Genomic DNA, 25723 nt, shown 5'->3' with positions numbered 1-25723 from the left:
TTTGATAATTTCCTGTAAAATAGAATCTAGGCTCTTTTTTTGGTCATAGTTTTCTGGAAGTCCAATGATCCGCAGATTATCTCTCCTAGATCTATTTTCCAGGTCTATAGATTTTCCCAGTAAGTATTTGACGTTGTTCTCCAGCTTCTCATTTTTTTTGTTTTGTTTGACTGATTCTTGGGTTCTCTGTGAATCATTCATTTCTATTTGTTCCATACTGACTTTTAAGGAGTTATTTTCTTCTTTCACAGTTTTTAGTTCTTTTTGTAAATGCCCAATTTCGTTTTTAAATGAATTATTTTGCTCTATTGAATTTTTTTTCCATTTCCCTAATTTTTTTTTTTGAGAATTATTTTCTTTTTCCAATTCAGAAATTCTATTTTCTTGAGACTTTTTTATCTTTTCCAATTCAGAAATCCTACTTTCCTGTGTTTTTTTAACCTTTTCTAATTCACTAATTTTGTTTCCCTGCATCTCCTGTGAATTCTTTATTTTTTCCAACTCCAATTTCAGGACATTGTTATTCTCTATCATAACTTCCCTTTCCTTTCCCCATTTTTCTTCGATCTCCCTCAATTTTTTAAGAGCTTCTTCTAGGAGAGAGTTATGTGATGGGGGGCAGGAATCGTTCCCCTTTAGGTTGTTGTCTGCTGATTCTCTGCTGTCAACTTCCTCGGGGTTGGATACCCGCTCTTTCTCTGTATAGAAGGAATCTATGGTTTTTCTAGCTTTTTTGCTCATACTTAAAAAAATCTTTTGGGGTCTGTCCCTGGGGTAGGAAATTATTTACTTCTTTACCAGCTTCCTCCCAGACCGGATGGATGCAGCGGCCCCTGCGCCTGAGCTAAGAGAGAGCTCTGGGAGAGAGTTCCCCACCCCCTCCCTGGAAGTGCCTCAGAGGTGATTAGCACTACTGTGCTTCGAGGGCGTAGAATAGTAAAGACAGAACGAAGCCCAGCCTATGTGTCCGGGTGGGGAGTGGATGTCTGCAGCAGGTGACGTGAGAAGCCCCTGTGCTCAAACTGGAAGTGTCTGCCAGAAACCGCAGTCCCTAGTTCAAAGGTTCCGCTTCTCTGGGACTTCCTGGAGCTGAGTTCCACTCCCTCCAGCTAAGCTAGGCAGTGTGTGTTGCCTTGGGCCGTATCCACCCACTTGTCAATCTCTTAACTATTCTCAGGTGGTAGCTGAGGCCACACCCCCTGGTGCCAAGAGTTCTGCTGAGTCACCCCCAGGATCGGGGGAAAAATCTAATCTGAGTTTTAAAATATTTTGGCTTTCTCTTCTGAACTGCTAAATAATTAGCAGAGAAGAGCTAACAGCCTGTGCCAGATTCCTTTACCTCAGTGGCTTCTCTGATCCCAGAGCCCTTCCCAGCGCAATGGGCGCAGTGTACCCCTACCCCACCGTCTGTGCTGGTCTCTCTTCTTCCTCCCCTGAGAACTGACCTTTCCTGTTGAAACTCCAGATTCTCTTCAGCTGGTAAGTCGTGCTTCCAGTCCTTGTGGTATCTATCAGTCCTGAGCTAATTTTGAGACTTAATTTATCTAATTGGTTGTGAGGGAGTGAGGACGTTCACTGAGTCGTGTGTTTCTTCTCCGCCATCTTGGCTCCGCCCTCCAAAATGAAGTTGTTTAAACTACATAAGGGGGGTAAGGTATAATAAAAAGTATTATTTAGTAATCAAAGCAATTCTAATTTTTTTTAAAGTTATTTTTATTTTCTCAAGTGGTCCTTTCTGATTTACAGGGTAGGAAACAACCATTTGGTACAGAGGAATTCATCAGATTCTATATAAATAACACAAGCGAAACTTAAACTAGTATTTCAGTGTTCACAGCTGTTATTAAATGGTGTTTTCTTAACTACGGAAAGGATTTTTTCTATTGTCACAAATGAGAATTTGAGTGTTTTTGTCCATTAAATGTAAACATACAAAAAATACTCTAAACAAATGCTCACAAATAACAACAACAACAAAAAAAATTCTATGTCTCTTTCCTCTGGAAAGTATGTTGTCTTACAGAGTTGGCTTGAAAATACGTTTTCAAGCCTGCAGCAATACAGAATTATGCCCTTTTTTGATGTTATTACATTTCCTTAGGATTTTACAATTTTTTTTTTTTTAATTATTGAACAAGTAATCACATCACTTCTCTGGTTAACAATACACCTGTTGAATTAGAGACTGAAAAGTTGTTCTGCATATTCTGGGACATTGTTTCTACAACCTGCCTGAGAAAAAACCTATGCAACACACCCACATTTCTAGGGAGAGATTTATCATTCACTATTTGTTCCTTGTATAGAAGGGACTCCCCAGAAGAGTTAATATTATTTTACTAATGTTCACATATTAGTGAAGCAAGTAGCAGGGTGTTATCTGCATATAATACATGGAAAATTCCTAGGAGATATAGCACTTGCTCCACCCCTCAAATGCTCCAGGAAATAGTGTCACGATTAGAATTCTGGATTCTGCATTCCCCAGACCAATGGCATGCAGAGATACCAAACTAGCTCCCAAACACTACAGAAAACAGTCAAATAAGATTTTTCAGAAAATGGCACGATCCATGGAACCAATTTAAATCTAAATTTTGGCCAGATTTAATATTTAAAAAAAAATCAACAGATAAAAGTAATTCGGCCTAAAGACCTAGCCCAATTCTCTTCTCTCTCTCTCTCTCTCTCTCTCTCTCTCTCTCTCTCTCTCTCTCTCTCTCTCTCTCTCTTCTCTCTCTCTCTCTCTCTCTTTCTCTCTCTCTCTCTCTCTCTCTCTCTCTCCATATATATATATATATATATATATATGTATGTATGTATTCTAAGTGGGGCAAAAAAATGATTATTTTCTTTGAAGGTCTGTTCCTTTTCCAGCAAAGAAAGCTATCTCCCACTTTGATGTACAGATAGTATATGTAACTTTTGTCAATTTAAATTTCTCTTGAATGTTCAACTTTGTTTTGTTAGTGAGATAAGCAAATTCCAAAGATTTTTAAACACAAATCAGAAAATGATTTTAAAATGCTAGGGAGGAATTTTAAGAAGAAAAAAAAAAAAAAACCCTGCTATTTTTTCTTATATACAAATAGGTTTGGACGATAGAGAAAAAGAAGTCTAGCAAAAATAGAGATGAATGGAGTCTCTCCTATAGAGAAAAAGCAAAACTAGATAAAAACATTTTTGGACCCCTTAACTATTTAATCCCAGGCCAAAAAAAAAAAAAAAAAGAGGGGGGAGGGTTTATAATGAAGGAATATCAACAAATACAAAGGATGTACAAAAAATACTGATAAAGCCAACAATCTATAGTTCCATGGGAAGTAAGGTCAGTTCTATGAAATAAACTTAAATAAAATAAAAGTACTTTAGAGTCTAAACTCTGATCAGGAAAATACTAAACTGCTTCCCTTCCCATGTTCTAAGATTAATGGTTATAAATATTTACATTTTTAAAAAGTTTTTTGTTTTATTTTCTCATCATCATTTTTTTTTTTTTGAAAAAAGCTCCAACAAGCTCAAGGATATAAGGAGCATTGGGACCACTTCCCTTAAGAGATCAAAATCCAATATAAAAACAATGCTCTTATGTATTAACCAGGTTCAATAGTGATGGTATCAGGTGGTCTAAAGGGTATATACTTGATAGAGCATATTCAAATCTGTTATTTAAAATACTATGCCTAAAAGTACCAAACACATCCTTCTACTACAAAACAGGCATCATCTAATTTGTCTACAGTGGAATTTTTAATATCGTCTGTACCCACCCCCACCACCCCCTCCTCCTCCATATGGATCTCCATAACCTCCTCTTCCACCATAACCTCCTCTTCCACCATAACCTCCTCTTCCACCATAATCTCCTCTCCCACCATAATCTCCCCTCCCTTGAAAACTCCCACCTCTACCCCCACCCCCACCACCTCCCCAACCCCCACCTCCTCCTCCACCACCCCCACTGGCTCCCCAGCCCCCCCCACCCCCACCACCTCTTCCACCTCCACCTCCACCTCCACCTCCTCCCCAACCACCCCGGCCACCCCCACCCCCACCTCCTCTTCCACCTCCACCCCAACCACCCCTTCCTCCGCCTTCTTGTCTCTTCTGCCAAGGAGGCATTTCAGGAGGAGGTGGTTCAATTTCAGTTGGCCTTCCTCCTCTGTCTGGAACTCTTCCCATCAACACCTGCAATTTATAATGAAAAAAGGAAAAAAATTAAAGTACTGAAATGTCCAATTATTCTGAAAGATTTTAGTTTTAATGATACAGAAATAAGAGACAAATACTTAAGAATATGCTGATTATCCTGAAATTCAAGGCAATATAAAAAATAATACTAAACCCAGAAATATGACTCGAAAAATCTCAAAGTGTAATTTTATTTCTGACTTGTCAAACAGAATAATCGGAACAATGTCTCCATTACTTAAGATATTTTGCCAGCGAGGAAGCTAGGTGGCGCAGTGTGTTGTGACTATATCAGTATCCTGGATAGCTTAGAATCAGCCAGACTCAGGATAAGCAAAAGTCTTTATTCTTGGTGTTCTGGGGTCACCTTCAGGGGATTAGATTAGGAATCTACACACCTCCTTTCTCTTCACCTCCAAAAAATGATCCTGCTTGTCCTACTCCGTCCTCTGATCTCTCCTCCTCTTCTTTGTCCACACCCACAGATCAAGCCAGCACAGAGTTGAGTAGGGTCATCCTCCAAGCATATGTTATAGAGAATTGTCCAATTGGTAATTAGCCTCAAGTGCTAGGTTAACTTGCCTTAAGTGCATCTGCTCAGTTCTAGCCCTTTACATCTGAGACATAAGTCTGTTGCAGTTCTAAAACTTGTGGGGATCATTGGACTCCCTGACACATGAAGTAATGGACAATAGATTAACCAATCTATTGGACTATCTCTTGGCTGTGGAAGAAGGCGTATGTGTGACTGATGTTTACATATCCTCCTTCTAGGACTTCTGGAAATTTTTTACAAGACTATATTGATTCATATTGTTTGTTATATCACTACTTGCATGTACAATTCATGTTTGTTATACCACATTGAGCCTGCACTGACTGAGGGGAGAGTCATCACTAAAAGCCTGTGCGTTATTGCTATGTGCTTGTATAATACCTCCCATGCTGATGGGTTTGTACACACCTGTCTCTAAGTCCCTTCAGCCCAGAAACCCGCTAGCAATTCCCATTTCCCTTTGGTGCTTTTCATCTCCCTTCCTGAGATGTCAGGGAGGGCGTGATCATTTCATTTTTAGTGCTTTCATCTCCCTTCCTGAGAAGTTGGTGTGGGGGGGGGGAGGGGGGAGGCATGATCATCTCCTTTTCGGTGTTTTCACCTCCATTCCTGAGAAGTCAGGGAGGGTGTGATCACCTCCTTTTTGGGGTTCTCACCTCCCTGAGAAGTCAGGGATGGCGTGACCACCTGTGTTTTAAAACAAAAGAAAGCAGGAGATGTAAAGGGCTAGAACTGAGCAGATGCACTTAAGGCAAGATAACCTAGCACTTGAGGCTAATTACCAATTGGACAATTCTCTATTAACATATGCTTGGAGGATGACCCTACTCAACTCTGTGCTGGCTTGATCTGTGGGTGTGGACAAAGAAGGGGAGAAGAGATCAGAGGACAGAGTAGGACAAGCACAATCAATTTTTGGAGGTGGAGAGAGAGAAAGGAGGTGTGTAGATTCCTATATCTAATCCCCTGAAGGCGACCCCAGAAGACCAAGAATAAAGACTTTTGCTTATCCTGACTCCGGCTGATTCTAAGATATCCAGGGTACTAATGTGGTCACAATAGCAGTGGATAGAGCACCAGCCTGAAGTCAGGAAGACCTGAGTTCAAATGTGACTTCAGACACTTAACATTTTCCAGCTGTGTGACTCTGGACAAAGTCACTTAACTCCAAATGTCTCAGCTAAAAAAAAAAAAAAAAAAAAAAAAAAAAAAAAAAAAAAGATATTTTGCCAGGGAGAATATTTCCATTACATAAGATATTCTGCTTATTTTCTTTCATTTCAAATATGCTTAACTATCTTCCAAAAATGAGTATTCTTACTTATGTTCCTCAAATAAAGGAGTTGGAATTGACTTCGTTATATAACCAAAAGCAACAACAACAACAAATTTCATGGAACTTTTGGTTATTAGTTATCATAAATAAAAACTATCTATGATTAGCACAGGCAAAGATGATCATGAAGATAAATGCAGCTAATGGGCCAATATCTATAATAAAAAGTTAGAAGAGAACTCATAAGAGGGACCAAATGAACAGATATATTGATACTCAGTGACTCTTTAATGCAAAAATAGGCACAAGGGATGTACATAAAAACTGTTGGAAAATAGGGGACAGCGAGTTGGTGTAGTGCATAGAGCACTAGCCCTGAAGTCAGGGGGACCTTAGTTTAAATCTGATCTCAAACACTTAACACTTCCTAGATGTGGACAAGACACTTAACCCCAACTGCCTTAGCAAAAAAAAAAAAAGAAAGAAATGGAGTCTAAAGGTACAGAGCTTGATTAGCAATGAACAAAATAAAGTGGACTCTAAATAGAAAAGAGATTACTTTACACAAAAATGTAAGAGCCATAAGCAATTATCTATAACACTTCAAAAGTTCATTAAGACAAAGATCAAAGTTAACATTAAGAAACTAATGATTAGTGATAGTAGTATCATCCAAAGTTGTCTCAAACACCAATCTGTAACCAACATGCTGTATATAAAGAAATAAAAATGGAACTAAAAACACTAAAAACCAAATGGATTAGATCAACCACAAAGAGTAGCAATCCATGCTGGAGAAAATAATTTTAAAAGCACTAAGAATAATCAAATTTCAAAACATCTGAAAGGAGCAAAGATATCAAACAGAAAAAAAAAAAAATTCATAGTATTATTCTCCCAAAAAGGTAATCAAGAGGACTCTACTACAGATTAATTATAGATCTATATGACTACTTTCTTATCTCTAAAAAAGCTTTGAGAATAATCTATATACATTCAAGAATATCTGTATAGATAAAGAGAAGATAAAGTAGAATGGGCTATATTGGGATCTAATGGAGTCAAGTTAAGGATAGTTCACTACATATGTATATTGAAAAGAGAATTCCTTGTTATGAATAGAAGGCAAATATTTAGATGCTTTTTGACGTTCTTTCCAACTCTAGGATTTGGAGACTTTCACTCAGGAAGAGGTTGGGATTATGAGCAAAGTTATGCAGAAGAAACAGTATCTCATCTGGGCTTTGAAAGAAGGAAACTACGTATTAGTAGATGTAGTTGAGAAGAAAAACTATTACAGATGTGCAATATTAATATAATTTCTCAAAGTATTTTGCACAAGTCTTTTTTGCACTATTGTCACACTGTTCATTGCATCACATTTATTTATGCATATAATCTATCTTTCCGATCAAATTATAATCTCCTTAAAAGCAGGACCTTTGTCATTTTGCCAGTGTATTTCTAGAGAACAGCCAAAGACTTGGCTTAATAAATATTGAAATTACATAAAAGAATTAAAGGTTTTTTAAAGTCATTGACTTTGGATGAACCATAGCAATGAGCTCAATTCAAGATAATTATTAAGGTACTTAATATACACAGAGCACTCTAGAAATTAAGGGAGATACACAAAATTTAGATGAGATTTCTGTCTTTATGGTCTAGTAGGTGGAAATGAAAGAAAATCCTGGCATTTAGATCACTATATATACTCTTTTGACATTTTCCTGATTCATGTGGATATAATCAGATCAGAAAAACAAATATAGTAGCAACCAGGAACACCTACACTTCTATCTACCTTCACTTAAGCCTTTACTTACATCTGGAATGATTTCTCTTTTTTCATCTATACATACATGTATTTCATATACCAGGGGAAACCAATATGAAGTTCTATTTTCTATGTGAAAACTCCCCTTAATCAGCCTAATGTCTGAAAAATTTATTTGCTACCTAACATGCACTGTCTATATGTATTAATCATTTTTTTATGTATTTGCCTTGTTTTCTCTTAGATTTTGTTTATGTTTTTTTTCTTGAGTATAACTCCAAAAAAATGGAAAATATCATTGAAATTCCACTTGCTGCTGCCACCATACCCCAATCTCTTAGGAAAAAGGCCATAACTGAAAAAGCATCAGCATAAACAACTCTTTACTAAAACATGTGATTATAAAATATCTCTAACCAAGCACAGATATGCTGACTTTTAATAAAAGAAAGAATTTAAATTTATGAACATAACCAAGGGACAAAAAATTCCCTCAAACACTTATAGTCTAGATTCCACACTCAATCTCAATTGAAAAGCAAACCTTATTGATAGCGCATGTAGTCTTTTCCCGGGTAGAACCACTGCTTGTTCTTATAATCTTGGATAGATCTTCACGAGCAGCAAGAAGATGGGCCAATGTTACTGTTGTTTTTGGTGACAATGCATAACGCTTAGGCTGGTATATTCTTGCTATATCATCAGTTTTTACCTTAATGACAAAAGTTGGGAAAATGTCAACCAAAGCAAAAGAAAAAAAAATTTATATTAAAGAAAATGGGGAAAAAGTAGGAAAAAATACTTGGGAACAATTAAATCTGAGCTAAATCAAGAGGTATGAAAGAAAAAGCAGCCAAAACACATGGTTTCATTTGCAAAGAATTTTACAGTTTACAAAGCAATTTTCTAACAACTATTCATTAATTCTTACAACACAAAAACATTCAATCACATTCCCAAACTGAGTTTGTTATAATAGATTTCTGTTCTCTGTCCTTTTCTTTCTTTCTCCCAGACCTAATTCATAGGTTCATCTCTTTTCATTACTGAACCTTTTTAGTTAATGTATTTTGCTTAGAACTAATATTTCTTTTAATCTTCCCTTCCTTAGCACCTTCTTCACTTCCCCATTATATTTCTTAGCCAATACCAAATGGTTCTGATGACCATTGTTTTATAATATAGTTTTAGGTCTGGTACAGCTAGGCCACCATCCTCTACATTTTCTTTTTCATTAATTTCCTTCAAATTCTTGACTTGTTCTTCCAGATGAAATTTTGTTATTTTTTCCAACTCTATAAAATAATTTTTTGGCAGTTTGATATACAATACTGAATGCAAGTAGATTAAATAGAATTGTCATTTTTTTTATATTAGCTCATCTGACCCATGAGCACTTGATATTCTTCCAATTATTTAGATCTAACCTTGTGTACCATGTTTTGTAATTGTGTTCATACAGTTCCTGGGGTTGTCTTACCAGAGACTCCCAAACATTTTATATCAACTCAGTTATTTTAAATGAAATTTCTCTTTCCATCTCCTGCTACTGAGCTTTGCTGGCCACATATAGAACATAATGAATGCAGATGATTTACGTGGGTTTATTTTATATTCTGCTAAAGTTAATTGGTTTTAGTAGTTTAATTTATTCTCTAGGATTTTCCAAGTATACTATCATATAATTCGCAAAGAATAATAATTTTGTTTTCTCATTACCTACTTTTTTAATTCTTACAATTTCTTTTTCTCTTTTGTTGCTAAAGCTAACATTCCTTGTACAATATCAAATAATAGTGGTAACAGGCAACATTGTTTCACCCAATATTAATGAGTATGCTGTTAGCTTATCCTCATTACATATAATACTTGCTGATGGTTTTTAGATAGATGCTACTTATCATTTTGAGGAAAACTCAATTTATTTCTATGCTCTATATTGTTTTTAATGGGAATGACTGTTGTATTTTTGTCAAATGCTTTTTCTACATCTATTAAGATAATCATATGATTTGTTAGTTTTGTTATACAAATAGTCAATTATGCTGTTATTTTCCTGATACTGTACCAACCCTGCATTCCTATTATAAATCCTACTTGGTCATAGTGGATTATCCTGATGATAAGTTGATGTGATCTCTTTGCTAATATTTTTAATATATTTTATTTAAGATTTCTGCATCAAAATTCATTAGGGAAATCAGTCTAATTTTCTTTCTCTGTTTTGGCCCTTGCTGGTTTAAGTATTAGCACCATACTGTGTAATAAAAGGAATTTGGTAGGACACTTGCCCTAAATAGTTTATATAGTTTTGGAATCGTTCTTTAAATGCTTGATAGAATTCACTTGTAATTCCATCTGGCCTTAGAGATTTTTTTTCTTAGGGACTTCATTAATGATTTGTCGAATGTTGTGTTTTTTTTTTTTTTTTTAATGGAACTATTTAAGTATTTTAATTTCTTCATCTATTAATCTGAGTAATCTATATTTTTCTAAGTATCCATTTCACCTAGGTTCTTAGATTTACTGGCACACAATTGGGCAAAACAGCTCCTAATTATTGCTTTAATTTCCTTTTCATTGGTAGTAATTTTTGATACTTATAATTTGGTTTTCTTCTTTTAATCCAATATTTATCTATTTTGTTTTTTTTTTTTCCATAAAAACTCTGTTTTATTTTTATTAGTTCAATAGTTTTCCTACTTTTAATTTTATTAACCTCTCCTTTGATTTTCAGAATTTCTAATTTGATATGTTTGGGGGAGGGGGGAGATTGATTCATTCTTTTTATAGCTTTATTAGTTGCATGCCCAATTCTTTGATCTCCTCTTTCTCTACTTTATATCTAGAGATATAAAATTTCTCCTAAGAAATGATCTGGCTACCATAAGTTTTGGTATGTTTTCTCATCATTACTATCATTCTCTTGGATGAAAAGATTGTCTATGATGTATCGTTTGCTCCATTTATTCTTTAGGATTATATTCTTTCCTAATTTTTGGTCTACTTTCCCATGGCCCTTTATTACACATAATTTTTTAGTGTATCATGATCTGAAAAGGATGCATTTATTATTTCTGACTTTCTGCATTTGATTGTGAGGTTTTTATACCTTAATACATGGTCAATTTTTGTGTAGGTGTCACGTACTGCTGAGAAAGATATGTCTTTCTATCACCATTCAATTTCTTCAAAGGCTTATCATAGCTAATTTTTCTAAAACTATATTTCCCTCAACTTCTTTTATTTTGTGGTTAGATTTATCTAGTTCTGATAAGAGGGAGGTTGGGGGACCTCAACCTCCTCCACTAGTATAGTTTTATTCTCTATTTCTTCTTGCATATACTATACTATTTTCTAATTTTTTTCTCAAGTTATACTTTTCTCTCTCCTTTCACCTCTTCCCTATTTGCTTCTCTATTTGCTTGCAATATTTTTTCTTTAACTTCAATTCAATGATGATGTGCCTGGGAATTTTCATTTTGAGTTTTCTTCCAAAAGATGATTGGTGAATTCTTTTAATTTTCATTTTGGTTCTAAGAGATTTAGACAGTTTTCTTTTATGATTTCTTGAAATATGATGTATAGGCTTTTTTTGATCATTGTTCTCAAGCAGCCCAGTGTTCCTTAAATTATCTCTATTCAATCTATTATCCAGGTTAATTCTTTTTTGCTAAGACACGTTCTTCTATTTTTTTCACTCTCATAACTGTTTTAAATATCTGTACGTTTTATGAAATCACTAGTTTCAATTTGATTCACTCTAACTTTCAGGAAGTTTGTTGTTTGTACCTTTTTGTTCCAAACTTAATTCTCTTTCCAATCCTTTCTTCTCCAGCACTGAATTATTTACCCAATTTTTTCTTGCATACTTTACTTCATTCATAAAAATGTTTTTTAAACTTTTTAGTTCTTGTTTCATCTTTCCCAGAATTTCTAGTTGAATTTGTGTCTAATCTTGGGTTTTTTTGAGACATTTCTTATAGCATTTTGGAGTCATTTTCTTCTGGCTTTGTGTCTTCAGTATTTCTGTTACCATAATGGTGGAATTATTTTTTGTTTGCTCTTTCTTCCATTCTATTTCCTGAGTTTGGATTTTACACCAGGACCAGGCTCTATGTACTTCTAGAGGGAATATCTGGATTAAACTTGTCTCTTGGATCCTGCTCATGTTTTCTTGTGACTCTGTTGTTGTTCTGGATCTGAGGAACAACATGGGCTGGTGACCTGAAAGTTTTAAATGTTCTTAAAATCGTTTTGTCTAGAGCAAAAGATCTGATTGTAGCCCGCTGGATCTAAAGTCTTCAAGTTCCTGACCTGGATATAGATCAGATGTACACACAGGGGCTTTATCTCTGGTACAGCCCCATTAAAATACTTCTGGACTTAGCTTCAGATTCAGAGTGACAGAACCATGGTCTTCTCTTTTCCTGGGATTCCTGCCTAGGTTATTCTGCTGTGAGCTTCAGACCATCTGAAAGTGCAACTGAGACTACACTTCTCCTGAATTAAATCATGCAGCTATTGCTTACTCCTAAATTTGTTCTATACATAATAGTGCTTGCAAGAGCTCTTCACCATAGAACTCTATCCTCAAGATTCAAGTCTCCTTTCTTCAGTCCCTCCTGCATCTATGAATCTGAGTGAGGTAGTGAGTAATAAAAGTTGTCAACTGGTATCTTTTCTTACCCCCTGAATATGGTCAGAACCCTTTGTATGGGTCTGGGACATTGGGCACATCTATCATCTTTCAGTTTCTGTATGTATCTTTCAGTTTTTGTATGCTATTCCTAGCTAGATCTCCTTCTCAATGTCCACAGATAGGTCTGTCATTCTTATGCTGACCTAAGCTAGAAAAGAGACTTACCATGTTTTTCCCCCCTCTGATTTTTGATTAGGATTTGGCCAAATGTGTTTTCTAGATCTTCTTGAAGTAGTCGTGGGAGAGGATAACCACATTTCCTGCCACTCTACCAATCTTAAGTTCCATTATTTCTGATTTTCCCTTAAACGCCTTTATTTTTAAATCAATAACGAATAATCTAATGATTGCTACTTTATAATTTATTGTCTCCTATACAACATTCATTCCTAAATTTTTTTTTCAATTTTTCCCAATACTCTTAGAATTTTTGTTTCTCCAAATGAAATGTTATTTTGTCATGATATGTAAAGCGATCCTTTAATAGTTTCATTTGTAAAGACTTAAAACAATAAATTAACAATAACAATACTGCAATGTTCCCTCTTTCCCCCGGGGACAGCTGCTCTTTTCTCCTATAGCTGACTCTACCCCAGCACTGACAGCCCTTATCTTCTAGTTACTCTGCTTTTCCTTTGTGGTACTTGAACAGAATCAGTGTCTGTCACCTCTGCAGAGTAAAGGAGGGTCCAAGTGGAATCACTACATAGAGTGACTAGGGAGAGACTCCCACAACTGGACTTTTGAGCACAGTCTATGAGACTGTTTATTCTGCCTGTACCTGGAATACAAAGTATGTTTTGGGTGAAGAGGGAAGGGAAATAGTCTCTTAAGATTTTGTTTCCTAAAGTTGTTTTTATGAGATTGTCATCTTGTGCAGGGCTGGGAAGGCAAGAGGGGTACCAGTGAAATGAAGGCTGAATTTTGAGTCAAAGGAGCTGGATGGGAATCCTGGATCAATTAGTATTCATGTGACCATGGCCAAGTCACTGGACTCCTCTATAATCTTAGGAGACATATTTTTTAATGTGTAGATGCATCTTTATTTACTTTACCTCACATATATATTATCTCACTTAATTTTTTTTTTTAACTTAGCCTTTTGTTTTTGAGAGGAATGAAGAAAAAAACTTCTTTAAAATGTGATCATCATTAGAATATAAGAGTGTGACCATGTGGTGAATACTCAATTTTGTTAGCCCATAAATGCAATGAACATATACTTAAATGAGATTGCTTAGAAAAATGTTACAGGATACCATCTACAGGGCACACTTGAAAAAGCATTCTTACCTTGGCTCTATCAGACCATCCAAAGGACTGCACTGTAACATCTAATCGTTTCATTAACATCCGCCGCCGGCATTCATATTCACAACACAGAGCATCATTGATCCTTTCTAACTGTTCCTAAAATATTTAAATGATAAAAATGACTAATTTTAAACAAGAATGCATAAGAAATCTTTTTATTTATTTATTTTTGTTTGTTTTGGAGAGAGGATCTCCAGAGATTTCTGACTGGATCAATAGCATCCTGTTTTTCTACCATAAATAAATGAATGAATGAATGAATGAATAGATAGATAGATAGATAAAGCGTTCCTATAAATGTTTATCCAGTCTTTAAAATAGCTATTACTCTCCTTGTGGGAGAGTATAAGTTTGCTTTTTGTTTTTTTTTAACTTTCTCTAAGTTTATTCTCAAATTCCCTCATATCAATGCTCTAAAGGGTTCATAATATCTACTTGAATTCCAATGCATTAGACATCTTAAGAAACAATTCTGGACTGATTCACCTCATTTTATGTTCTACTCACTATCCTTCTCTAACTCTATGAAATTAGACTGGAAGATAAATTATTTAAATAAACAGTATTTAAAGCACACTGGCTCTGGGGTCAAAGGATTTAGGTTCAAATCCCAATACTCATACTGCCCATATCATTTTTCCTCTCTGGGTCTTCTGTTTCTAATTTGTAAAATAAGAATTAGACAAGATAATCCTGAGGTCCCTTAAAGGTTTAGATTTATGATCCTATAATCTAAGTACAGTGCAAATTACTTCTTTTCACTGCTGCTAAATCTCTTTAGTCAAAAATTTTAAGTCATGTAAAAACTTGCTTCTTATATAATCTACAGAAAAGAAGAAAGCCAAGAATTATCTGTTTGTGTTCATATGATGTAATATCACTTTAGGAGCTATAAAAATGTCTCAAATACAAGTTGCTTTAACTAACAATTTACATTATGAATAAAAATACAGCGCTACAGTTTCCCAATTTAATTTTTACTCACCAAAATCACATAAACAAGTAACACTTTAAAATTTGGGTGCTATTTGGAAAAACTAAATCATATGTACTTATTTAATTACATAACCCAAAAGGAAAGAATTTTACCGCCTGTTCTGGACTTAAATCCTTTTTCAGCAATGGTTTTCCAATGTGGTTATTTTGAACTTTTGAGAGAATATCCTTCATCTGAAATATACAAAAACATGTTCAGTGTGGAAAAAATAAGCCCTTAAAATTTGTGATAATCTTGTTTCTTATTCAAGATTTTGTTCTGGGGGCAGCTAGGTGGCACAGTGGATAGAGCACCAGCCTTGAATTCAGGAGGACCTGAATTCAAATCTGGTCTCAGACATTTAACACTTCCTAGCTGTGTGACCCTGGGCAAGTCACTTAACCCCAGCCTCCCAAAAAAAAAAAAAACAAAAAAAAGATTAAACAAGTTTCATGAAAAAAGCTTGCATAACCACAGATGCGTTATCAGAGTGCTTTTAGCTGTTAGAAAAACTTAATCACTGTAATATAAGGTAATTCCTCCAAAGAAATGCTAATTATTTCAAGCCTATAGACTGTAGTATCCTACATAATTAAAAAATATCATTTATTTATGGAACTATAGAAACACCTGCTAAGAGGACAAACTACAGGAAGTACATAAAGTTCTGGAGTTTTTAAGATAGCATTAATTTTGGATTTCTAATTTTAAAAACTCAAGCACTTTGTATTCTAGTTGAACTTCACTATTTTACAGAAATTTTTGACAGGATTCATATACAACAAGCATTCAGCTTTCACATTTCAATAAGATGAATACAAACTATAACCATATGGGGGAGCCTTGCACATGAAGCTTGGTCTTTCAGTCCATATGTTAACTGTTTTGCCTGGGTCACTGAATATACATTAGATTGCTGTTTTCAAAACTCCTGAAATGAGAAAAAGGTTTGATAGCCACTGGTTCAAACCACAAGGTGCGTTTTCAGTTTGACAAACCAAAAATAGGGCATTGATTTTTCCTTTAGCAATACGGGGTCATACAGCAATCATAATTTACCATGAAGGTAAAAAAGGCTTTGACAAATGACAGCATCTACAGGGTTCATCCATCTTTTTAATTGTAGACATTTAACAATCTAAAGGAAATGTTACAAATGTCTCAAAGCTACCAAAAATGTTTACATTCAGTTTCCCAGTTGCAAAGTACCAGGGAACAAAGTGGTCTAATACATGTTATAACTGGAATAAATGAATGCTATCCCTCTGGAAAGCTTCCCATTTTGTAAAGTTATTCCTATTCTTTGACAGGGAAACAACCTTCCAGTCTTATAACAAACAGCTAACTAAAAATGTTAAGTTGTCGAGGCCCACAACACAGCTACTTAGTTTCTTATAAGTAACTAACATTAATTGGTTCTCCACAGGAATTCAATTGTGATTTATAATAAACACATATTTTAGATCTGTATTTGATTTAAATGTTGTAAAGCAGTACTTTTTTTTTTTGTTTGTTTGTTTATTGCAGGAGAAGAGAGAAGCAATTATGGTATAAGAAAGATAAGTCACATTAATACTCAGATATAAAGATTGTAGTTTATGACCACTTTCAAATCAATCAACAAACCTAAATTAAGAGTCTACCTTGTGCCAAGCACTGGGACATGGGTACCAATGAACAAATGAAACAGTTCCTGCCCTCAATAAGCTTACATTCTATAGAGAGAGACTATGTATACATACATATGAAGTGTGTACAAAACTGATTAATTATTAATCAAATGACTGATTAAATTCAAGCTAATTTTATAAGGTGGTCACTAGCAGTAAAGGAGGAGATGATCAATGGTTTCACATAAAAGGTGATACTAGAGGAAGTTCACTGAACAAATTGAGGCCATTTGATGAGATCTCTCCTGTCCCCTTCATGTCACAACATTCAGATGAATTCTACCACAATTTCCTCCATTTCTTTTATCTCAAATGAAGAGATAGGCTTTTCCCCTTGCCATTACCAATCCTCCAGCCTCAATCCCATTCCATCTTGTCTTTTCCGAAGGATTATTTTTCTTAATCACTGCCACTCTCACTAGTTTTCAATCTCTAACTACTGGCCCTACTGCCTATAAAAGCATCCATTTTTTCCATCTTCCAAAATCCCTTGCTTGATCTACCTATTCCCACAACCCATTGTCCGAACACCTCTTTTCCTTTCTAAGACTCAGTTTCCAGAGGGAGTCATCTGCTATTGGTGGTCATACCACTACTCCTTGTACTCTCAGCAGTCTGGCTTCTGCTCATCACTTCACAAAAACAACTTTCTCCAAAGTGGCAAATGCTCTTCTCACTGCCTTCTCTCAACCACCCTCTTAATCTCAGTAGACCACCTGACACTGCCATCACTCTCTCCTTAACTCTTTCTTCCTTCTAGGTTTTTTTTGGCCCTGCTCTTCTTTCCTTGTTATCCTACTTGGTCAAGTCAAGTCAACAATCATTTACTATTATGTGTCAGGCACTGCGCTGAACTCTGAGAAACAAAAGCAGGTAAAAAAATTCTCTTAAGCTCAGTCTATTTGGAGAGAGAGATAATAAGCAAGTAACTGTGTATAAATAAGATACAGGAAGGATAACTTGGATGTAGCCTCCAAGGAAAGACACAAAGATTAAGGATAAGTATCTTTTAAAAAATGGGACTTGAATTGAGATATAAAGGAAGCCAAAAGAAGAAGCTGAAGAGGGAGAATGTTTCAGGCATGAAAAAGCTAGTGCAAAAGCCCAGAGTAGGACTTGGAAATTTTTAAATAAAGAAAAGGCAGGAGATCCCAGAACCTGTGATAGGAAATAAGCTATAAGAAGACTAAAAAAGTTAAAAAAAAAAAAAAAAAAAAAAAAAAAAAAAAAAAAAAAAAGACCCAAGCTAGTTCAGGTTTTAGAAGCTAAGCATAGGATTTTGAATTAGAAGCTAATCATAGGATTTTGAATGGGATCCAAGAGGCAAAAGGAAGCTAACAAAACTGACTGAAGGGAAAGGAGGCAACTTGGTCGGGTTTGCACTTAAGGAAGAACAATCTGACAACCAAGGACAGACCAAAATGGAGAGACCAGAGGCAGAGTACCACCAGTAGGGTCTTGCAATTGCTCAAGTCTGAGTGGCGAGGATCTCTAACAGAGTAGTATCAGTGGGAGAGGGGGCAGATGAGATATTGGTAAGACAGAATTGCCAGAGGTATAGACAGTGAGAAAGAGTGAGGAATCAAGGATGACACCTAGGTTCCAGTCACCTGTGTAACTGGAAGTATGATAGTAACCTCAATAGTAAGAGAAATTAAGAAGGAGGGAAGGTTAGGAGCGGAGGAGGGAAGAGGAAGAAAATGTATTCTGTTGTAGACATGATAAATTTAATATGCTACAAGACACCCAGAGCAAGACGACCACTAGGTAACTGGAGATACAAAACTGGAGGTCAGAGAACAGGTTAGGGCCAGACAAATAAATCTGAGAATCATCTGCCTAGTGATAATTAAAGTCATGGGAGGCAATGAGATCTCAGAGAAAAGGGCTCAGAACAGAATTCTGGGGGACATCCAGGGTTAGCAGGAGTGACATAAAGAGACTAGGAGAGAATGATTGTGCAAGAAGGAACAAAAACAGGAAAGAACTTTGTCACAAAAACCTAGACAACAGAGTACCTAGGAGAAAAGGGGGATGGACAGTGTCAAAGGCTACAGGGAAGAATTTCAATCTGGCACTTAAGAAATTATATAGAAAGCACTCTTGGATAAATAAAGAGGTCAGAAACTAGAATACAGAGAGTTGAGGAGGAAGGAGGTACAGCACCCAGTTCTCAAGGAGTTTAGCCACAAAAAGGTAGAGAGAGATAGAAGGGTGATAGCTAGCAATGGATGAAGTAATGGTGTTTTAAAGATAGAAGGAATATGGGCATGTTTGTAAGAAGCAGGTGAGCAGACAACAGATAGGACAGGACTGAAGATTAGTGAAAGTGGGAATAATTGAAAGGGCCATATGCTGGAGAAGACAGCCCAGAATGACCTCATTGTGCATGTGGAAGGCTATAACAATAGCTTGAAGCTATTTGAGCACATTACATATATTACCTCATCTGATCCTCACAACAAACCTAAGGTGTCAGTGCTATTATTTCCATTTTGCATATAAGGAAACTGACTCAGAGGTGAAGTGATTTGCTTGTTATCTAGCTATTAAGTGTCTAAGGCAAGATATGGACTCAGGTCTAGACTAAATCCATTGCATCACAACCCTTCTTTTAATACAATCACTATCATGGATACATCATCACTTTGTGTCTCAATTATTTTTAAAAGTCTTCTGGTCAGTTTTGCTACTCAAGGCTCTCCCCATGCCAATCCATGCTCCACTTAACTACCAAAATGATCTACGTAAAGTGCAGGTCAAACCATGTAACATCAACCTCCGTGCCCTTCAATAAATTCAAGTGGACTTGAAGGATCACATATAAAATCTGACGTTTGCATTTAAAGTTCTTTAAAACTTGGCCTCTTACTATCTCTGATTTTCTTACACCTCTCCCCTATTCTACAATTGAGCAACACGTATCTCCTCAGTGTTCCTTCTCACACCAAGACATTCCCTCTCCTATTTTTTCCATTGGCTGTCCTCCATGCCAGCACATATCTTTTATTACAAAGTATCTACATGTAGTCTCCCCATTAGAATGTGAGTTTAAGGGGCAAGAATTTTGCTTATCCTTAGAATCAGCACAATATCTGGCTCTTAGTAAGCCCTTAGTAAATGCTTGTTGACTTGACTTAAACTGGAGGGACAGAAGGAAGCACTGAAAGAAGGAACATCAGTGCTTTTCAATAGCTGAAAACTCCTGTAGTCATGTTGTTGCCGCCTTCTCTAGGCCTTGCCCTGGGGCCACTTCCAGTGCCTGGTGCAGGCAACACCACCCACCTCTCACTTCCTGGCCTCAGAGGCTTTCTCCAGTGCCAGTCTGTCCCAGGACAAGATCCCTCTGCCTTCTGTATGGACTCCTCTTCCTGCCTGCAGTGAGACAGTTCTCCTGAGGTTTCACAGGACACATCACCACCTGCCATGAGGCTGGACTTCAAACAATAGAACCAAACATGTATCTTAACACCCCTTTTCCAAACAGTGCTAAGCTGCTTGGTCTCATTCCTATACAGTCAGCACACTCAAATGCCTAAATATTTGAAACCTAGGGATTCTGAATCTCCTCAATCCCAATAGAGACATATCAATGTCATTCCCCATCCCAATTGCCCATCTCCACCTCAACTCAATCTCTACACTGTCCTTACTTCTGATATGTCTATTCCACTGTACCCTTTGGAATAACTACTTTAAAAATAATAAATCTCTTTTCATCTTAAGCCTCTTTCTTTCTTACTCCTTCTTCCATTTTCTAACACTGAAAAGTGGTTCCTTCTGATGACACTGTATCACTAACCACCCTTTCCAGGACTACACATTTTTCCTTACTCCCTGGGCCATCAAGACACTGTGGGGGAGTTGAAATAATGTTCCCTAAGGCCATTTACAGTGTTTCCCTCTACCACAATTGCTCAGCAACTTCTCCCTATTTGAGATGGACAGAATGAATCTTAGATAGAAGGCAGGGCAATTGTGGCCATTCTCTACCGAATCCTAGAATATTTTCCTTCCTTCTTCAATGAATTCAGTGCCTAGTCCACAATTCCTTTCTCATTCCCCAGTTTATGCCCTCATATTTAGGAATTTCACCATATATATTGATGTTCTTTCAGATATCTTAATTACCTAATACCTGAGTCAACTTAATTACCATAATCCACTCCTCAATGCCTTAGCTACACAGAGAGATGGTCATACTCTTGATTCATACCCTTGATCTTGCCATCACTCACAAACTCCAAAATTCTTTCATCTGACCATAATCTTTTTCTCTAGCTTATGAGTCCACATCTTTTCTTCATCTTCATCATGACCTCATCTTCCTCATTTGTTTCCTAAGCCACCTTTCCTGCACTGGCTATTCTTCTCCCTTCCTTTTATGGACGTTTCAGAGAATACCATGTCAACTCTATACTATCTCCTACTCTTCCATCATCTGATCCATCACATCCTATTGTCAAACATATTTAGCTAAAGCCTAATCATTTATGTGCAATAAAATAGTGCTGAAAAAAAAAAAAAAAAAAAACCCAGGAAACTTTATCTACAGATCCATCACAAATTTATATTATACAATCTCAACTTGGCCTCCATTATAGCAAGACAATCATTCTACTGCTCCTGATTCTTATTCATTACAGTGACTTTTTCCCTTTCCCCAAACCTTCCACAGAATCTTCTTTGCCCACACTCTAAATTGAGAACTGTGTTTCATACATCACATCATTATGGCCATTCACCAAATTCTCTCTTCCTATTTTTTCATATCATTCACACATAGTTTCCCACTATCTACTCCATCACTATAAGAATAGTAAATAGAAAATCATTTGTTTGACATTTAAAACCTCCATCACATGGCTCCTTCCCACCTTTACAGTTTTCTTATATTTTATTCCACTTTATACACTCTATAAATCAAGAGCACTGAATTATTTGTTATTCTTCAAACACATCACTCCATCTCTTACCTCCCATCTATATGACTTTGTACTGGCTATCCCTAATGGTTAAGATTGCTCTTCTTCCATTCTCAAAGGCCTTTTACCTTCCCTGGTTTCCTTTAAGATTTCAATCAAATGCCACTTTCTACAGATGGTCATTCCTGATTCTCCCAATTGCTAATGTCTTCCCTTCTGAAATTATTTTCTATGTTTTCTCTGTATCTTTTGCATGTTGTCTTCCCATATTAGAATATAAGCTCCTTGAAAATAAGGACTATAACTTTGTGCGTATATTCATAATCCTAGTGCTTAGTACAGTGCCTAATACATAGTAAATGCTTTATAAATAATCTATTAAATTATCTATTTAAATAATTTTGTGTTAACTTACAGATCACATAGGGGAAAATTCCATTGTCATAGAAAAAATGATTATTAGGATAAAAATCAACATAGAGAAAAAGATCTCTATTGGCAAACTTTTATATAAAATATATCTATATGCAATTTTAAATATATAGTTAAAATTTTCTTTCCTTAAAATTTAAGAGAATTATTTAAAATTGTACCTTTGATTCCACACGGCTAAGCACAACAGGAATGTCAGAAGTGGTTGATTTTGGTAAGCACAGAGTATCACAGATAGCTTGTACTTCCTGGTAAATTTCATTGTTTTTATCCAATTGTGAACCTTTGAGCTGCTTCTTCTGCAAAATCCGTAAAGCTTGAAGTTCTGTACTTAAAAACACTAGCAGAAAAACAGGAAAACATAACTATGTGAACAGAAACTTTATGTTCCTTAAAAATATTTTACTTAAAGTGAAAAATCTTCAAAAGAATCACTGAGTAATGCCAATGATATCAGTGCCAACGTCAAAGAAGCACAGTGACTTATATAAGACAAAAACTTTAAAAATAAATTATTACATATTATATTGTCTTTATTTGGGTCATTATTTAATATCTAAATTGTTTTTATATGCACAAAAGAAAACATAAAATAAAATCTACAATGAACTAATTAAATACTTCTATAAAATGAAATGGAAAATTTTCATTTCATTCTTTAAATGTCCTGCTGACTGTTGTACAAATGTCTTAGCTTTCCCTTCTTATAGCCCATGAGATTACATATCCACTGAGTGGAATTATGCCTTAAATTCCTCTTCATAAGTCTTAGTCTAGCACAGTGCTTTGTACACCAAAGAAGCCCAATAAAATATAATTTCATTCTCAGTTTGAATGTGTCAGAATATGATTTCTGCTGTACTCATTGTTTACAAAACAATGTAATGTAATGTACATTGATTACAAAACATTTATTGAGCACCCAGGATGTGGTAGGCAGTGCGCCAAGCCCTTCTAGAAAACAAGAACAACTAAGATACAATAGGATAAAAATCACTTTCCATAAGAGTTTGAGAAATAAACAACTCAAGTCCTTTCAATATTTGAGTCATCAGGGATTTAGATAATCTTTCCAATGACATATATCATAAAACTTCTATGAGTAATTAGATTTTGTCAGTTGCTATAGCCAATCTTGTCACCTTGCTTAGTAACTGTCTTCTGGACTCATTTTCCTTCTTTCCACATTATCTAATCAGTTCTGCCAAGATGTGACATTTTTATCTCCATAACAGCTCTTACATCCTAACCCCTTCTCTCTGATCACATCACCTCTCACATAGATTATCGTGACAACCTCCTAAATCATCTCCCTTTTGATTCAGGCCCTCATCACCCCTCACAGAAACAACTGTAATGGACACCAACATGTTCTCCCACTTTCAAAGACCTTCTGCTTCAGTTCATCTTCCACACTTCTGCCAAAGAATTCTTCTTCAAATACCAATACTCCTTACATAAAGATCTGAACATGTCATAATCCTACTTAGTCAGTTTCTGTTTTTCCCTTGACAACTGGCCCCAGTTTGACTTTCCGGTCTAAATGTAACTCTCCTCTTTTCATATGATGTGCATTCATGACTGTCCTCTCTTTTCCTAATATGTAGCACTGCATCTCTCATCTTTATGCTTTTGCATTACTGGGTCCCATGCCTGGAACAATGCACTCCTTCTTCATTTAAGTCTTAAAATAATTACACTCTTCCTCCCAGATGCAATTCATGCACAACCTTCTACATGAAGCCTTTTCTGATTTTCCCAAGTACTAGTACTCTTCCTCTGCATAGCCTGCATGTGTCTACTTAGTATTTTTATAGGTATTCTCTTTACATTTTACACACACACACACACACACACACACACACACACACACACACACACACACACACACACACACACACACACACACACAGTTACTCCAGACTAGAAAGGTCCTAAAAATTAAGGATTGTTTATTCTTTGTGAGAATTTGTATGCTTAACAAATGCCTCATTTATTGATCACCAGGTCCATACTTGAACTCTTTTCAGATTCTAGTAAGACCTACTAGAGTTTATACTATTTTGGCAGAAAGTTCAAAAATTCAAGGTTCACCATAAGATATTAAAGTAAGATTTCAGAGGATAAAACAAATCATTTTAACTAACTACACAATAACTACAATATGATTCTTATTACTATGAATGATAATTGGTTTCCTTTTTAATTCTATGTATTTTATATATTTAAAAAATGTTCTTCTGAAAAGGGATCAGCTAGACTGCCAAAGGTATCCATGACACAAAAAAGTTAAAAACTCTTGTTCTAAATAGGTTTTTGATATATATGAAAACCCATGACTATGTTTAGAAATTTATGTTTAGAAAACTATTAAAAATAAATTCTTGCTATTATATATAAAAAATGGCACTTCCCTTTTATGTGAAAGTACTAATAATAATAGCTAACATTTACATAGCTCATTTGATCCTAATAACAACTCTATGAAGTAAATACTTTAAGTATTATTATCGCCATGTTAAAGAAGAGAAAACTAATAATAAGATATAAAACCAACTATGGTCTCCAAAATAGTATTTCTTGGTGGTACAATTCAAATATAGGCTTTTTCCAACTCCAAGTCTGGCACTTTCTCACAAGGTGCCTTTCATTTTAAAGAAATTCTAATTTTGTATTAATTACCACCAGATCTCAAAAAACAGTTAAATCTACATGTCAAAGTATAAACATAAAGAAATTAAGTATAGCAAAAATTATCGCAGAGCTATGTAAAGTAAAATCAAAAGTCTTACAAATCCTAATATTCCATTACCATAATGAAAAATGCAAGTGTGATTGAAATATACTATCTATTGAAACAGGGCAAATTAAATCAATTTAATATTGCAATTAAAAATCCATATTTCACTAGTGAAATTTTATAATCTTGACCTCAGGGACACCAACATATACATACATAAATGTTTTAAGAATCTATGATTCCATGTATGGGATTAATAATTCTTCCCACCAAAATAGTATGTAACTGTTCTATATCTTAGTAAGAAGCTTTCAGCACTCAGGGGGCTCACCTTTTGGCCTAAACTATTCTTAAGACAACATACAGTCAATCCATCTCTGGCCTGTCCTCAATATTCTCCCGCAAAGCTTTTGAGAAAAATATAATCACTTCCATACTGCTTAACATATGTTTGTAAGAGAAGAGACATATACAAGCATGTATACACATAAATAACAGGTTACAAATATCAATCATTAAAGTACATTAAATATAATATTACTTACACAAAAGTTTCAAACAATCATCTTTCTTTTTTAAACGATCTTTAATGTCTCCTGAGATGAGTGTTGAATAGGGACAGGATAATTCTTTTAGAAAACCACTTATCTCAAGCTGGAAGCTCTCTATATCTTCACTTCCTTTAAAGGGAAAAAAAAAAAAAAAAAAAAAAAGATAAAAAATAATTCAAACATATACTGACTCCTAGGCAAAAAGAATAAGAATTCCAACTTAAGTGAAAATTAAACCAAATGATAAGCTAGAAAGCAGAATTTTCTATTAATGAAGGCACTTTAACATGTATTTATTAAATGCCTACTATTTGCCAAGCACTATGCTATGCCCTGGGGACAAAAACAAAACAAAATGGCCCATTTGTTGAAGAATCTTATTTTCTACTGACAGAGATAACATTTGTATCTGATCCTGCCATTTACTTAAGCAAAAGGATTGACATGCTCAGACATGTACTTTAAGAAAATCACTTTCAAAGGTTTGTATGTGAAAATTGGGAGAGGGGAAAGATGAAGCAAAAAGACCAACAGTCTAAGCAAAAGGTCCAGTGAAAGATTAGATTAAAATAATAGTTGTTTGAGCTGAAAAGAAGAGGTCAGACACAAGAGA

The 25723-nt window shown here is 35.4% G+C and overlaps 1 protein-coding gene across 1 annotated transcript in view; it reads right to left on the bottom strand.

Annotated features, from left to right (window-relative positions):
• Positions 1–2749: 2749 nt before the first annotated feature.
• FAM98B (family with sequence similarity 98 member B) overlaps positions 2750–25723 on the bottom strand; it is a 32196-nt gene continuing 9222 nt past the window's right edge. Inside the window, 6 exon segments of the mRNA XM_074289231.1 lie at positions 2750–4188; positions 8345–8512; positions 13796–13912; positions 14906–14986; positions 21981–22159; positions 25105–25239. Of these exon segments, the coding sequence (XP_074145332.1) occupies positions 3751–4188; positions 8345–8512; positions 13796–13912; positions 14906–14986; positions 21981–22159; positions 25105–25239 (1118 nt within the window). The 3' untranslated portion in view covers positions 2750–3750.

This window comes from Sminthopsis crassicaudata, chromosome 2 (assembly GCF_048593235.1).
Source record: "Sminthopsis crassicaudata isolate SCR6 chromosome 2, ASM4859323v1, whole genome shotgun sequence".
Taxonomy (NCBI): Eukaryota; Metazoa; Chordata; class Mammalia; order Dasyuromorphia; family Dasyuridae; genus Sminthopsis; species Sminthopsis crassicaudata.
Note: the sequence above shows the minus strand (reverse complement) of the source record. Positions and strands in the feature narration are given on the sequence as shown.